Source organism: Aethalodelphis obliquidens, unplaced genomic scaffold (assembly GCF_003676395.1).
Source record: "Aethalodelphis obliquidens isolate GAN/ISIS:26980383/991018 unplaced genomic scaffold, ASM367639v1 scaffold38, whole genome shotgun sequence".
Taxonomy (NCBI): domain Eukaryota; kingdom Metazoa; phylum Chordata; class Mammalia; order Artiodactyla; family Delphinidae; genus Aethalodelphis; species Aethalodelphis obliquidens.
Genome location: NW_020837982.1, coordinates 1,345,237 through 1,359,750, shown reverse-complemented (window position 1 = coordinate 1,359,750; position 14,514 = coordinate 1,345,237). Strand labels below are relative to the sequence as shown.

Here is a 14,514-nt window from a genome sequence, read left to right as displayed (position 1 = left end):
CTCCAGGCTCCCGTGTCTGACTGCCTACCTGACAACACTCTTGGATGTCTCACAGCTGTCTCAAACTTATGTCCTGTCTGGACTATTGATCTTCCCAGCTCCTGAAACTGTTCCTACCCAACATTTTTTTTTTAATTTAATTAATTATTTTTATTTTTGGCTGCACTGGGTCCTTGTTGCTGCGCACGGGCTTTCTCTAGTTGCGGCGAGCGGGGGCTACTCTTTGTTGCATTGTGCGGGCTTCTCATTGCAATGGCTTCTCTTGTTGAGGAGCACTGGCTCTAGGTGTGCAGAATTCCGTAGTTGTGGCACACGGGCTCAGCAGTTGTGGCTTCGCGGGCTCTAGAGCGCAGGCTCAGTAGTTGTGGTGCACGGGCTTTGTTGCTCTGCAGCATGTGGGATCTTCCCGGACCAGGGCTCGAACCCGTGTCCCCTGCACAGTCAGGCAGATTCTCAACCACTGTGCCACCAGAGAAGTCCTTCCTACCCAACTTTTAACCGTAAATAAATAGAAACAGAAACTTGGGGATTCATTCACCCATTAAATGTTTGCTGGGTACTTGCTCTGTGCAGCTTGTGGGAGATACTGTACCAAGTAACATGAACACTGTCTCTGTCTCCAAGGAGCTCAGGGAGTAGAGTGAAGGAAAATCACACACACGCGCGCACACACGCACGCACAGATGAGGTGCATGGGATGTGAGGAGACTTCAACCTGTTCAGTGTTCAGAAAGGCCAGAGATGGCTTCTCTGAGAACGTGGGCTGAGATCAGAAGGATGGTAAGAGTTAACCAGGTGAGAGGGGAGAGAAGAACAATCCAGGCAGAGGAAACAGCACGTGCAGAGGCCCTGTGGCTGGAAGGATAAAGGGATAAAGACAACATGTAAGCCTGAGAGAAGTCTAATGTGGTAAAGGGGAGAAACGAGTCTGGAATATGGCAGGAAATGAGACAGGAGAGGTGGGTTGGACCATGTCAGAAATTATCTTTGATTCCATCATCCCCAGAACAACAGGTCCTGTGGATTTTATTCTCCAGATACAGTCTGTCTCAAATCATCCTCTTTTCCCCATTTCCACTGCTACTTTCTCTGTCCAAGCTGCTATCATCATCCTCCTGGATTACTGAAATATCCTCTTAATTGGTCTCTTTGCTTCCACCCTTGCCCTACCCACTGCTCCATAAGATTCTCATACTAAGGTCAGAGCCATCATTTTAAAAATTCAAACTTGATGACATTGCCTCTGCTTAAAATATGCCACTCTCCATTGCATTTGGATAAATTCAAATTCCTCTGAAGACTAAAATCCAAGCAAGAGGTTTACAAGGGTAAAAAAAATGGAATATGTAGCAACCTAATCAACCAGCAAACAAGAAAAAGAGAAAATGTAAACTTGGGAAAATAAAATATTTGCCACATGGATAACAGACAATAGGTTAAAGTTATGAGCTCTTACAAATGGACAATAAAAAGGTAACAGCCCCAAAGAAAAATGTACAAACATATACCCAAGCAATTCTCAGAACAGATGTAAATACTTTACAAAAATAGGAAAAGATGCTCAAATACACTAGCAATGAAAACTAAAGTAACAATGAGGTATCACTGTACACCCAGAAAATCAGTCACTTAAAGCTTCAGATCAGGGTGCCCTTTGACCTGCTCATTCCTGGGAAGCCATCTAACTGAAATAAAGCACTGGTGTGTAAGGAAAGATGGACAAGAATTTGCAGCAGTGTTTGTAGTGGCAAAAAAAAAGGGAACAAGGTGAATGACATAAGAGGTGGATGGTTAATAAATTATGGTCCCATCACCACACAGACACTAAAACAATGGGTCCACCAATTGGCTTGAAGGAGACTTGCACGAAGCATTATCGAGTGAGGAAAGCAAAACAAAGGGCCACAAAAGGGGCCTGTGCAAGCGAGGGGCCCTGAGCTCCCCAGTCGGTCGGCTTCTGCTTTTCTGAGAATGCTTCTGGCAGCGATGCTCACAGCCATGGGGTGCTGAGACCATGCTGGTCAAAAAGTACCACTCTGGTTTCAAAAGGCTTAACCTACTTTCCAGGAACGTCTGAACACCTCCTCATAGAATTTCACTGAAAATGAAACTGAGATCAACACCAGGCTGTGAGATAATAGAAAATATACTGGTCTCTGCCCCTGGTTCCGGGCACGGAGCTCTTGAAACCCTTGTGGTTTCCTAAGCGATAAGAACACTGGGAGCATCTCTTTTCTGATATTTGTCTTGGACCCCATCCCTGACCCGGGGCTCCTAAAACCCTTGTAAATTTCTGAGTGATAAAAGCATTAGGAGCATTTTTACTCTACGGAGGTGACTCTTGAGTGTGCTCCTAGCTGGGGGCTGGGCACCAGAAACACCAAGCCATGACTAGAAGCTTGGAATTTCCAGTCGCACCTCTCATCCTCCAGAGAGGGAAGAGGGGCTGGAAATGGAGTTAATAATTGACCGTACCTACATGAGGGAGCTCCATAATATCCCCAAAGTACAGGGTTTGGGAGCTTCCCAGTTGGCGAACACATCCACACATTGGGAGGGTGACGGACGCCAACTCCATGGGGACAGAAGCCCCTGTTCTCGGGACCCTCCCAGACTTTGCCCTGTAAATCTCTTCATCTGGCCGTTGGTCTGTATCCTTTATCATATCCTTTAATAACCGGTAAATGTAAGTAAATGTTTCCCTGAGTTCTGTGAGCCACTCTAGCAATTAGTGGACTCCAAGGAGGAGGTTGTTGGTACTTCCCATCTATAGCTGGTTGGTCAGAAGCACAGGTGATAAGCGCGCGCGCGTGTGTGTGTGTTGGGGGACAGGCTTGCAGGACTGAGCCCTTAACCTGTGGGATGTGATACTATGATACTATCTCCGGTAGACAGTGTTAGAATAGAGTTAAATCGTAGGACACCCAGCTGGCATCACAGAGAACTGGTGGTGTATGGAAACAACCTCCTCCCCATGATGTTACAGATTTTGGTACCAGAACCCTCACAAGGCAGACACAGTGCCTTTAAAATCCCACCTTAGCGAAGGCATCCCTGCCGTAGCTGGCTTCCTGTTCTGTGTGTTGCTTGTCGATGATATCACGACCCGTAGCCACCGTCCGGTAAAGGAGGGCTTTCTCAACCATGTCTGTCTTGGTGGACAGCAATTCTGCTATGATAGATACAAGCCTGCCATTTTCAATCAGAGGCGTGTCACCATCCACTACAAACTTTAAATTTCCCTGTATCAGAAGAGAAAAACCAAGACACACCACTTCCAGTGAGATTCTGAAACACGATGTCAGGGATATATTTGCTAGTTTAAGAGAGAATCCCAAGGGACCTTGTTTGGAGCGCCTATTTTCCTAAATACATTAATATCAACATATAAAAACCTAGTGTTTTATGCAGTTTTCCTTCTCCAGACACTCGTCTATATTTTAATTTTCAGCATATGTTTTTGATGGATGGAAATTTTACATTTTTATGTAGTCAAATCTATGAATCATTTGCTTCAGGGTTTTTCTTTGGTGTTATACTTAGATCATTCCTACTCTGAGGATTTTATGAATATTTAATGTTTTCTTCTATTCCTCATACAGCTATTCTTACATTTAAGCTTTTCATCCACCAGAATGTATGTTGGTATGTGGTGTAAAGTAAGAATTTAACTTTATTTTTTCAGATGGTTAGTTGCTCCGACACCATTAATTGAATAGTCTAGCTTTTCCTCCTGATTTGAAATATCACCTTTATTACATATTAATTCCCACCAAGTTTTTGAGTCTGTTTATATTCCACTCATTCAATAAGCAATAAATACTTATTAGCCACCTACCAAGTGTCCAGCACATGAACTAATCTGCTGATTACTCTGGTGCTGAATTTATGCAGCAAGTTTTAAAGTACTGTGGCTTTTACTATCATTTTAAACCTGGTGGAATTAGTCGTGCCCCCTCTCCCCTGCTCCCCCTACCCTACGACTCTAACGCATTTTATTCGACCTTCTTACATGTTTATTGTTCTAGGTAAATTCTAGAATCATTACATCAACTGAAAAACAAAATTCCTCTTTGGATTCTGAAGGATTATTGTAGCACCGTATTTATAAACTAGTTGAAAGAATGAGACAATTTAGAATGTTAAAGTCTTCCTAGTCAGGAACATTTAAGAGATTGTTTATATACTGCTATATAATATTTTTCATATAGGTCCTGTGTATTTCTGATTCACTTAAGAGTTAAATCTCGCCACAGGAAAGCGAAAGGTCGTTTTTATTCCAGATTTGTATCCATGTTGTCACTCATTTACTACCAGGTTACATGTTCATTATGTTTTCAACGTCTCTAATCATATAGACAGTAATGAAAGGACTCTGACTGATGGTTCTTTACTTCTAAGGTTGGTGTGATGTGTGGAAAATAACCTGTGCATAAGTGGGCCAGGGTGGTCCGTGGTGTTGGCTGCAATGAACTGGATGTGCTTTTAATCCAGTCATTTCCAGTCTATAAAATGAGATCACCAAAATTCTAGTTCTAGAAATCTATGATTCTATGTTTCAAATGCCTTTAGAAATTTGCTCTGTTCAAGAGATTTTAGCTTATCCCACTGGTGGTCACATCACTGCTGAACCCTTTTACCTCTGAAATTAACCAGTTCGAAGTCTGACATACCAGGAAGGCAGTGAACGAACTAAAGCCACAGTCTCAAAACCCACGGTGGCTTGGAAAATCCCTCATATTATTAGAACATGTAGGAGGAAACTACAGATAGAGTAAATTTCTTCAAAATGTCAGAGGAATTTTCTCTACATAAATTACTTTTTACAAAACCCCAAACCTTCTGAAATAACATCCTAGTCCCACAGGGAGGTGCGAAGAATTCTGAAAGGCGTCCCCACTCACCAAGTGAAGAATAGTACCCAAAATTTTATACACTGTTTGAATCTCCTCGGGCTGGAAGCCAATGACTTTCATGGCGTCAGCTACTACCTTGAATTCTGCAGCATCATTGATAGACGACTAGGAATGAAAACAGGAAACTGAGGTCACAGACACTGCATGTGAGCATTAACATCCAAAAACTATGAGACTAAATCCAAGCGTAGCCAAGGTCTTGATGCCTTTGGAGTAAGTCATTGAAGGGATGATGGGTATTCAAAGAAAATAAAAATGGTTTTGGGGGGAGAAACATAACGCAGCACCCACAGTGCCCAACTGTGAGAGTCGCCGTCACCTAAGACAAGCACGAGGAACATTTCTGGAAACTTCGGTGAGGAAGCAAGCCCTGAGCTGGCTCAGAGAAGCTCCAGGATGAGTGGAGGAAGTGGCATGAGATGTGAGACCACAAATGGAAACTCTTGACTGACGGAGCCTCCGAGACATACGCCTGGCTACCTACTGTCGTCTGTGGCTTTCTGTTCCACAATTAGTCTTGTCCTGGCTGGAAACAACACTCCCACGCGTGTACGGTCAGGCTTTCTACTCCACGGGTGGGGAAGAGCAGGCCTCCCAAAGCCAAGGGGCCTGCCTTGATCATTCAGCAAGCTAGGAAATGGTCTGGGACTATCACGTCACTTTTTCAGGCATTCAACAAACATTCAGCAAGTCAGATCTTTAAATGGCACAGAAGTGCTGCTGCAGAATAAATGTCTGTCCCCCAACCCCCAAATTCGTATGTTGAAATCCTAGCCCCCAAGGTGATGGTGTTAGGAGGTGGGGTCTCTGGGAGGTGATTAGGTCTTGAGGGTGAAGCCCTTACGATGGGATTGGCACCCATATAGAAGAGACCCCAGAGATCCCTTGGTCCTTCTGCCCTGTGAGGACACAGCAAGCAAGCACCACCTTTGAACCAGGAAGCGTGCGTTGACTCTGCAGGTGCCTTGATCTTGGACTTCCCGGCCTCCAGAATTGTGAAAATCAACTTCTGTTGTGTATAAGGCACCCCAGTTTATGGTATTTCTGTTGTAGCAGCCCAGCCAGACCAAGACGGGGGTTCAAAGATAAATCGCCTGCCTTGAGGATCTGCAGCCCTCAGGTTGGAAATACACGTGTGTCAATAAAATTTACAATAAAGCAACGGTAACTGCCGATCTTAGCAGTTTTCCCAAAGCAGCATCTGCGCAGGGCCTGATCTCTTCCTTGGTGTGTTTCTGCTCTGGCCGGGACACAGACACCTGGCCTGATGCTCACCTGCTAAGGAAGAGCACAGGGAAGATTCCCCTCTGCCTGATGAGCACGTGTTCCTCTAACGTCCAGGACACGACCAGGCAAGCTCTTCCCCCTCCCAGCTCTCTGAGTGAGACAGTCAACCTTGTAAAGTCTCAATTTCCTCGTGGGCACGATGGGCATAATAATACCTTTCTTACAGGGTTGTTGTGGGAATGGAAGGAGAACTTATATAAAGCACCTCCCTAGTTCCTAGCACAAAAAAAGCACTTGAGTATCAGACATTACTATTATTAGATGCTGCAACCATGTCGAAACTGCAAAGAAACCAGACACAAAGTCTACGTGCCCTCCTGAGGACAACTGTCGGCTGCTTACCTGACAGGCATTCCCCAGCCCCACCTCTTTCTTGTCGATAGAGCCCTGATTTGCTTACCCCTCCCTGAGTGCACCCGCTCTTCAGAGTTGGCGCCAGCCTCAGGAGGTAAATCTTCATTGGTCTAAACAAATCACAGGGACCTTATTCCCTTTACCAAGTGATTGGTCAGCCATGGGCATGTGATGCCATTCTGGTCCATAAGACATGAGGTTTCCCTAGCTTATCAAGGGTTACGGCCAGGAACGTTTCCTCTGCCTGTGACTCCTAGAACTGCTGCTGCCATTTGGGGACCATGAGGAAAATCAGCTGTAGCAGACCAGCCCGATCCAGTGAGGATGGCAGGACTGGTAAGTGGGAGAAACAAATGAACATCTGGGTCCCTATCAACACCGTTAAGGCACGGAATTCACCACGTCTGGAACTGCCCCATCCTAGGGCTTCTTGTTATGTGAGATAACCAAGTTCCTTATTGTTTTTGGTGACTTTTAATTGGGTCTTACCTTACCTGCAACCCACAGGGTCGTAATTGTACATGAGTCCTATATTTGAGAATAGCTAAGTAAAAGTATGACACACAGAGTGCAATACTTTATAGTTACTAAAATCATTCTATTAATTTATATTTGTTTACATGGGAAGATATTAATGATTATATAGTAAAAGGTTTATTTCATCAGGATTTATTGTATGATTCCATGAATAAATATATACACATAAACTGTTGTTATCAATAATTATCTCTGCATGGTGAGCTTTAGCATATTTTTATTTCCTTTTGGTTCATCTTTATTTTAGGTTTTGACTGTGATCATGTATTGCTTCTTTGTTTTTATTAGAGAGGCAGAAAAAAAGGAGGGGGAGGAATAGGAATGGAAAACTTTGATGGAAAGGGAACCTAAGCTAAATTTAGCTTTGAAAAAAAGGCTAAATGTTTATTTAATACTTGCTTTCTGTGGGGCTCTACATGATCGGGCCAAAAGCCACTTGGTCAATAAGACAATTAGATTTAAAAAGAATATTTTCAGTCACTGGCTTTTTAAGTGTTGACTTTACAATCCTTTATACATCCTTAGAGTACCTCTGACCTGTTCTCAGAAAGCTGGAGTATTGCCCTCTGGGGTTTTGTTGGCTTTCAATTAATTTTCAGCCAAACATCCTGTTCTCAGATGACTGTAAAAGTAAAAAATTCATGCAACTTAAATTTCAAACAATGGAAAATTAATTGCAAAACGCTAAATATCATTTATTTATATGCACAATCATAAAAATACCATTAAACCAGTAATGCAGATATAATTAGCTTAAGATGAAGAGCAATAATTACAAAAAAAAAAGAAAAAAAGAAACACCTCCCACATCTAGATTCTTTCCTTTTATAAATTCTTTTATTTTTCCCAACTACAAAAGCTGTGCATTTTCAATTATAGAAGAAATGTGAAATGCGGAGAAAGCAGAACACAAATATCCATCATCTCATCCATCCAGAGTAAACAAGTAAAACCCTGGTGCATTGCCCTCCAGATCTCATTCCATGTATGTCCATGTGTGTATATGTGTCCGTGTGTGTATGCATATGTGTGTGTGTGTGTGTGTGTGTGTGTATATATACACACACACACACACACACCTTTCCCCCAACAAAACTGGATAACACTGCAATTACTGTTTTATAACCTATCATCAATAAGCTACTATATTACTAGGATTAGCTATAAAATGGCTAGCAGAAATGGTATTATATATATAGCAGAAAACTAATTAGAAATAAAAGGGCAAAAAGATCTGCATATGTGTGAGCAAGGGCTTACATGTAAAGGAAGGAGGAAAAAAATGGAAAAAACTTGAAGGCTGAATAGAAATGCTCCAAGGGTCACAAAACTATTTCTAGAACACATCAAAATCATTATTGGAAAGAACAGTGAATGGCAATCTTTGATATCCATGTTCAACCACAGTGCTTTTATTTATTTATTTATTTTTAACCACAGTGCTTTTAAACTTTCTTTTGTCTTACCAACTTGCCTTTGGCCAAATGATATGGTACCTTCTTTTGCGGTGGGTTTCCTACTTGTAACAATATTTTTATAGTGTCAAAATAAAAGTAATAGGATTAAAAATTTTAAAAAACCCCACAAGATCATAAGAGAGAAACTTCTTTCCTATCGGATGGTGATAAAATACAGTAATGGGTTATTAAGCAAAGTTATTGAGTCAATAATATATTGAATCTCCGTCCCTGAGAATTTTAAAAATAGAATAGAATAAAAGAGCCATTCATTTGCCTAAAGGCAGCTGCCTGGACCAGATAATTATTTAATGTCCCTTCTGACTCTCTGATTCTATTTCTGAATCATCTCAAAAAGGAAACTCTTACCTTTAATTGGGCTCCAACATGGATGTAGTTGTAGGATGAAAGGGATTTCTGGAGATGCAGAGAGCGGAGCATCTGCTCTGAACCTCCTTGGAGCAGCTGAAAAATAGTTAATTAAAAATAAGTTAGCAAAATACATCCTGAACCTAACACACCATGTATTCTTACTGGTAGTCTAGCTTTTTTTCATTTTCTGGGCCAATTCACTTAGGTCCTCCTGTTTCTAGCTTTGAAGATTATTTTTTTAAACCTCGAAGGTAATGGCTTCAACATCATCAGTGATGGACAATGTTATACAGTCATGAGGAAAATTCCTTAAAAAAGTCTTAGCCCTTTCACAACATAACTGGCATGAAAGGTTTTGCTTTGACTGTGGCCATTTGTAAAACAGGAGCTTGTGCTCTGTGGTGGTCACGTGCTTAGCAGCCTTGTTATCTGGACAGCATAGGGTTATGTTTCAAATTCAGAAAAAGTCAATATTGCCTCAGAACTAAGAGGTGTCAGCAGCCAGTCATATGTTGAATCCCACTGGAAACAAACAGCTTTTCCTCATCAATCTCTATATCCCAGGAAAGGACAACTGGGTAACCAGGACTGTAGTGTTGGACAAAGACAAATGCCAACACTTTCACTCAACTGCGGAAAAAGTCAGCTTCCTGAAACGAACAGAACTCTTATATTTGGTAGAAAGCTAGTTTATTGGAAACATGGCGAACTGTCAACAAAAACACAAATACAATACGCATAGTCCTTCTACATAGAACATGCATTTTAGAAGGCGATACATTTAAATCCTCTATATTAAACTGCACACTTTGGTTTACTGAAAACATGTAACTACTGGATTTTTAAAATTGATTTTTCTTAACGAAAACAACACTGAATTTCTAGTCCCATCTCTGGAACACCCCAAAATGGGAACAAAAGCTTCAATTCAAAAATAAGACAAAATTAATTTAACATATTCAGAATGTACCATTTCAAAAGCTTTTAGGGTCATTAAAATGTTACCTACACTGCAAAGAAACACAGGGGATGCTCAACTAAGGCAGCTGTCTGGTTGGTTAACCACCTGCTAGCTCTTTATAACAGCCATGCTCGTCAAGTCTCTGAAGAAGCCCAGGGGGTAGGGTGTATGCGTGTGTGCACACATGTGTAACGTATCGCGGGCCAACGGAGGCATGGGAGGCACAGGACAGGAGAGAGCCCCAAATAAAAACATCCATTTCCTGCACAACTGAGCAAATGGTTGATTATCTGCATAACAGATTACTAACCTGATAGAAAGAATGAAAGCTTCTTTCTCCTGGCTGTTGCACAATCACTCTAGACTAAAAAAAAAAAAAAAAAAAAAAGCACATTAAAATCATTAATCTGATGAGGGACACATATACAATGCAATACTACTCAGTCATAAAAAAGAACGAAATAATGCCATTTGGAGCAACATGGATGGCCCTAGAGATTACCATACTAAGTGAAGCAAGTCAGAAAGAGAGAGACAAATACCATATGATATCACTTATATGTGGAATCTAAAAAATAATACAAATGAACTTACTTACAAAACAGAAACAGACTCACATACACAGAGAACAGACTTGTGATCTCCAAAGGGGAGAGGGGATCGGGGGGATGGATTGGGAGTTTGGAATTAGCAGATGCAAACTACTATAGAATATATAATATAGAATGAATAAACAACAAGGGCCTACTGTATAGCACAGGGAACCATATTCAATATCCTGTGATAAACCATAATGGGAAAGGATATGAAAAAGAATATACATATATAACTGAATCACTGTGCTGTATGGCAGAAATTAACACATTGTAAAAATCCACTGTAGTTCAGTAAAATAAATTTTTAAAAAATCATTAATCTGAGAATGTACTCCTATAAGAAAATGAGAGCCACTTTCCCAGGGAATCCTGTATCAACAGTGCACTGAAATGTCCTAAAGACCGCACGGATGGGACCAACCTAAAACTAGATCTCCTCTATGGGGTTTTCTGTGCAATTTTTTGACAATTCTTTTTACTCTTTTAAAAACAGAGTTCCTTAAACTTTCTGAAAATGAAGCTATTTTGATTTTTTTAAACCTAGAGCCTAAAGAGGAAACTTTTTGGGTGGGGGGATTGCAAGTGGGGAGAATAGGAAGGAATGTTCAGGGAGGAATATTCTCAACATTCCCTTCCTGAGGGTCTGCTGGCATTTCAAAGAGCAATGCCTTATATCCTGTAAGAAAGTGAGCTGAACAAAATCCATATACAGAGACCTCTGCTTTAGATGGCTTCAGAAAGACTGCTCTTAAGAGAGGACTCAAGATGTATGTTCACTCAAGGGGATTCTTTTGGTTGAGCACGTACGTAAAGTGCAGCCATGAAACACTCTGGAAAAAAGACCGATAATAACTGGCACTTCCTGTCATTTTTCAACCGACTCTGATAAAGCAAGATTTCCTTAACAGTCTGACTTCAGTTTAACAAACAAAAATAAGATTTATACTGCATTCTGCTGCCACAAAGATTGCTATGGTGTGACTGAGATGGAAAACATTTAACTGAGAAGGCATGTCAGTTCAAATCTGAGTACAATTCAAGATGGAGACTTAACCTAGTAAAGTTCTAGTAAAATCTCCACTGTAATAACCAGATGAATCTACTCAAGATTAGTTAGGACACAACCTCTCTGGCAGTCCCAAGAGGAGAGTTTTAACTGGAATCTTCTACAAATTGGGCCTATCATTCACAGGGGCAGATAAAAACACACTCTAAATTTTCACACACCTAATGCAGCATAATTAGACTGTAAGATCACAAAGTACATCTATGTTACTATAAAGCAGTGAACAAAGAGAAACTAGAAGAAAACGAGATTGCCAATTAAAATAAAAACATGGGAGGTTGTGTAGAAGGAGTAGAAGTGATTAGTCCTAGATAGGTTTTTGTTAAACCTTACCCAAAAGTTGGCACCCCTCACCACCCCCCCCCCCACCTAAACCTTTACGTACAAAGTCTATAACTTTTCCCAGCTTGATACTGTAAGGGCTAATAAGAGAACACAAAAAGAGATTATTTTGCCATAGAAAGCTAACTGAGGAGCAGGAAGGAACAGAGAACAGGATTAAAAGCTACTTTGGGGCAATGAAAGAAATTCTACTAATATAATCAGGTTTTTATAAAAAACATTCAGCATTAACAGACTCATAGATACAGAGAACAAACTGGTGGTTGCCAGAGGGGATGGGGTTGTGGGGGACGGATGAAATAGGTGAAGGGGATTAAGAAGTACAAACTACCAGTTACAAAATAAATAAGTCACGGGGAGGTAATGTACACAGGGAATATAGTCAATAATACTGTAAACTTTGTATGGTGATGGATGGTAACTGGTCTCATTGTGGTGATCATTTTAGAATGTATAAAAATACTGAATCACTACATGGTACACCTGAAACTAATACTGTAGGTTAATTATAACTCAATTTGAAAAAACAACTCTAGGCCAAAAAAAAAAAAAAAAAATCAGCATTTGCAAACATTACCCTCAGAAATTAAGCACTTTTTACCTTCTCCAGTAAGTAGTTATTGATATGTCCACCAATAGGGTCCCCCTTGAAATCAAAGTTGATATCCATGTATTTTCCAAACCTGCTTGAGTTGTCATTCCGGTTGGTTTTGGCATTTCCGAAAGCTTCCAAGACACAGTTGGACTTAAGCAACATATTCTTCACTCTTTAACACAGATAAATGAAAGTCACTGTGAAAGTTTTAAAGGCTGGGGCTTTAAAGAAACTAAATTTCATTAAAAGACATGCAAATTTGTGTACAAAGATGCTGACTGTAACATTGTTTGTAACATCAAAAAATATATATATTACAAACAACCTAAATGTCCACCAATAGGGATGGATAAAAATAAATTTTTGTTTCCCAGTATAATATGTAGTGACATAGAAAGATGTGCAGAAAACATTAATGAATGAGAGATGAAGTTGCAAAATAATATGTATTGCAGGATTTGTGTGTGTGTGTGTGTGTGTGCGCACGTGTGTGGGGGCATGTGTGTGTGTGCGCACACACACACGTTAGTATAAATGCTTACAAACCTGGAGGGTACAGCACACTTCACTATGGTTACCTAGGTTGATGAGGTAGGTAGGGTGGAATTTCAGGGAACTTTCACGTTTTACATCATGCTGTAAATTTTACTGTTTCTTTTCAATGAACATATTTTATTTACATAAAGAAAAATCCTAAAAAGAGATGTTCTGAAAAGAACGGGTGATACAGAAAATGATTCTATTTTTTAAAGTTCTTGCTTATAAAGCCTAGTGAAATTTACTGCATTTGGTTAATACATCATAAATGTGGTCCTGATTAGTTTAGAAACTGCTCATCGTTTCGTTTGAAGCTGTATGGAATCTCTCTTTGGTACCAGGTATTTAAGTCATTCTTTATTCGATGAATGCTAACTCTTTATAGAGCAGTCTCTCCCAGTGGATGTATTTTAACTTCATTCTAGGCTTTATGTCTTTGTTTCTATTTCACTGACAAAATTCCTCTTATACGGGCATATCGCCGAAATAACCTGATGTACCAGATCCCCTGGTCCTTCCACTACCACTGTAAGTGACCCTACAAATTTATCTCCTCATGAATGAAAGTATAATTATAATTGGGGCAAGGGAAACTGCTTGCTTATGGTAAATAAAGGAAAGTGTCTATCAAACTGTGGTAAGATATGCTCTTAAAAAACTAGTAAATGGGGCTTCCCTGGCAGCACAGTGGTTAAGAATCTGCCTGCCAATGCAGGGGACATGGGTTCGAGCCCAGGTCCGGGAAGATCCCACATGCCGTGGAGAAATTAAGCCCATGCACCACAACTACTGAAGCCCGTGCGCCTAGAGCCCGTGCTCTGCAACAGAGAAGCCACTGTGATGAGAAGCCTGCGCACCACAACGAAGAGTAGCCCCCGCTCGCCACAACTAGAGAAAGCCTGAGCGCAGCAACAAAGACCCAACGCAGCCAAAAGAAAATAATAATCATAAAAAAACTAGTAAATGTAAATATGCCTTACTCCACTGTACCAACTGGATTTAGAAATAAAATTAATGTAGTTCTCAGCCGGTTACTCTCCTCAGCTCCAAAGGAAATTTAAAAAACTTCCTTATATCCTTGTTCTTGTCCTATTAGGTTGCAAATCAGAATCAGAATTGGGGATATATCACTATTAAGAAAAATACCTCTTTTGACCTGGCAATCTAGCCCAATTCTACCCATGCAGGGTAGTCTAGTCTAAATTCTCTGCTTTCAGACCAACCCAGCTTCCTTTCTCTCTATTCATCAAACTGAAGATTCAGATGTATATACAGAATGTGACTATTCTGTAAATAAATACTGAGCCTCAAAAGTAGCAACTTTGGAAAGCTCTTATTTTTTCCTCTTCAAAAAGTCCACACCACATAAGAAAGTCAAGTCATGTTGCTTTATAGCCACACTTCCTACGTTCTTATTTTTTAAAAAAAACCATCCCTTCATTCCTTACATATTTACTACGTAAATACCACGTACCAGACACTCTGCTGAACACT

The 14,514-nt window shown here is 40.6% G+C and overlaps 1 protein-coding gene across 6 annotated transcripts in view; it reads right to left on the bottom strand.

Moving 5' to 3' along the window:
• Nucleotides 1-14,514, bottom strand: part of MYO1D (myosin ID) — a 355,995-nt gene that overhangs the window by 239,719 nt on the left and 101,762 nt on the right. For all 6 annotated transcript variants that reach the window (XM_027130294.1, XM_027130292.1, XM_027130293.1 and 3 more), the window contains exons 4-8: nt 12,490-12,655; nt 10,195-10,248; nt 8,921-9,016; nt 4,905-5,021; nt 3,039-3,242 (exon numbers count right to left, since the gene is read on the bottom strand). In XM_027130294.1, the coding sequence (XP_026986095.1) occupies nt 3,039-3,242; nt 4,905-5,021; nt 8,921-9,016; nt 10,195-10,248; nt 12,490-12,655 (637 nt within the window). The remainder of the gene's footprint in view (nt 1-3,038; nt 3,243-4,904; nt 5,022-8,920; nt 9,017-10,194; nt 10,249-12,489; nt 12,656-14,514) is intronic.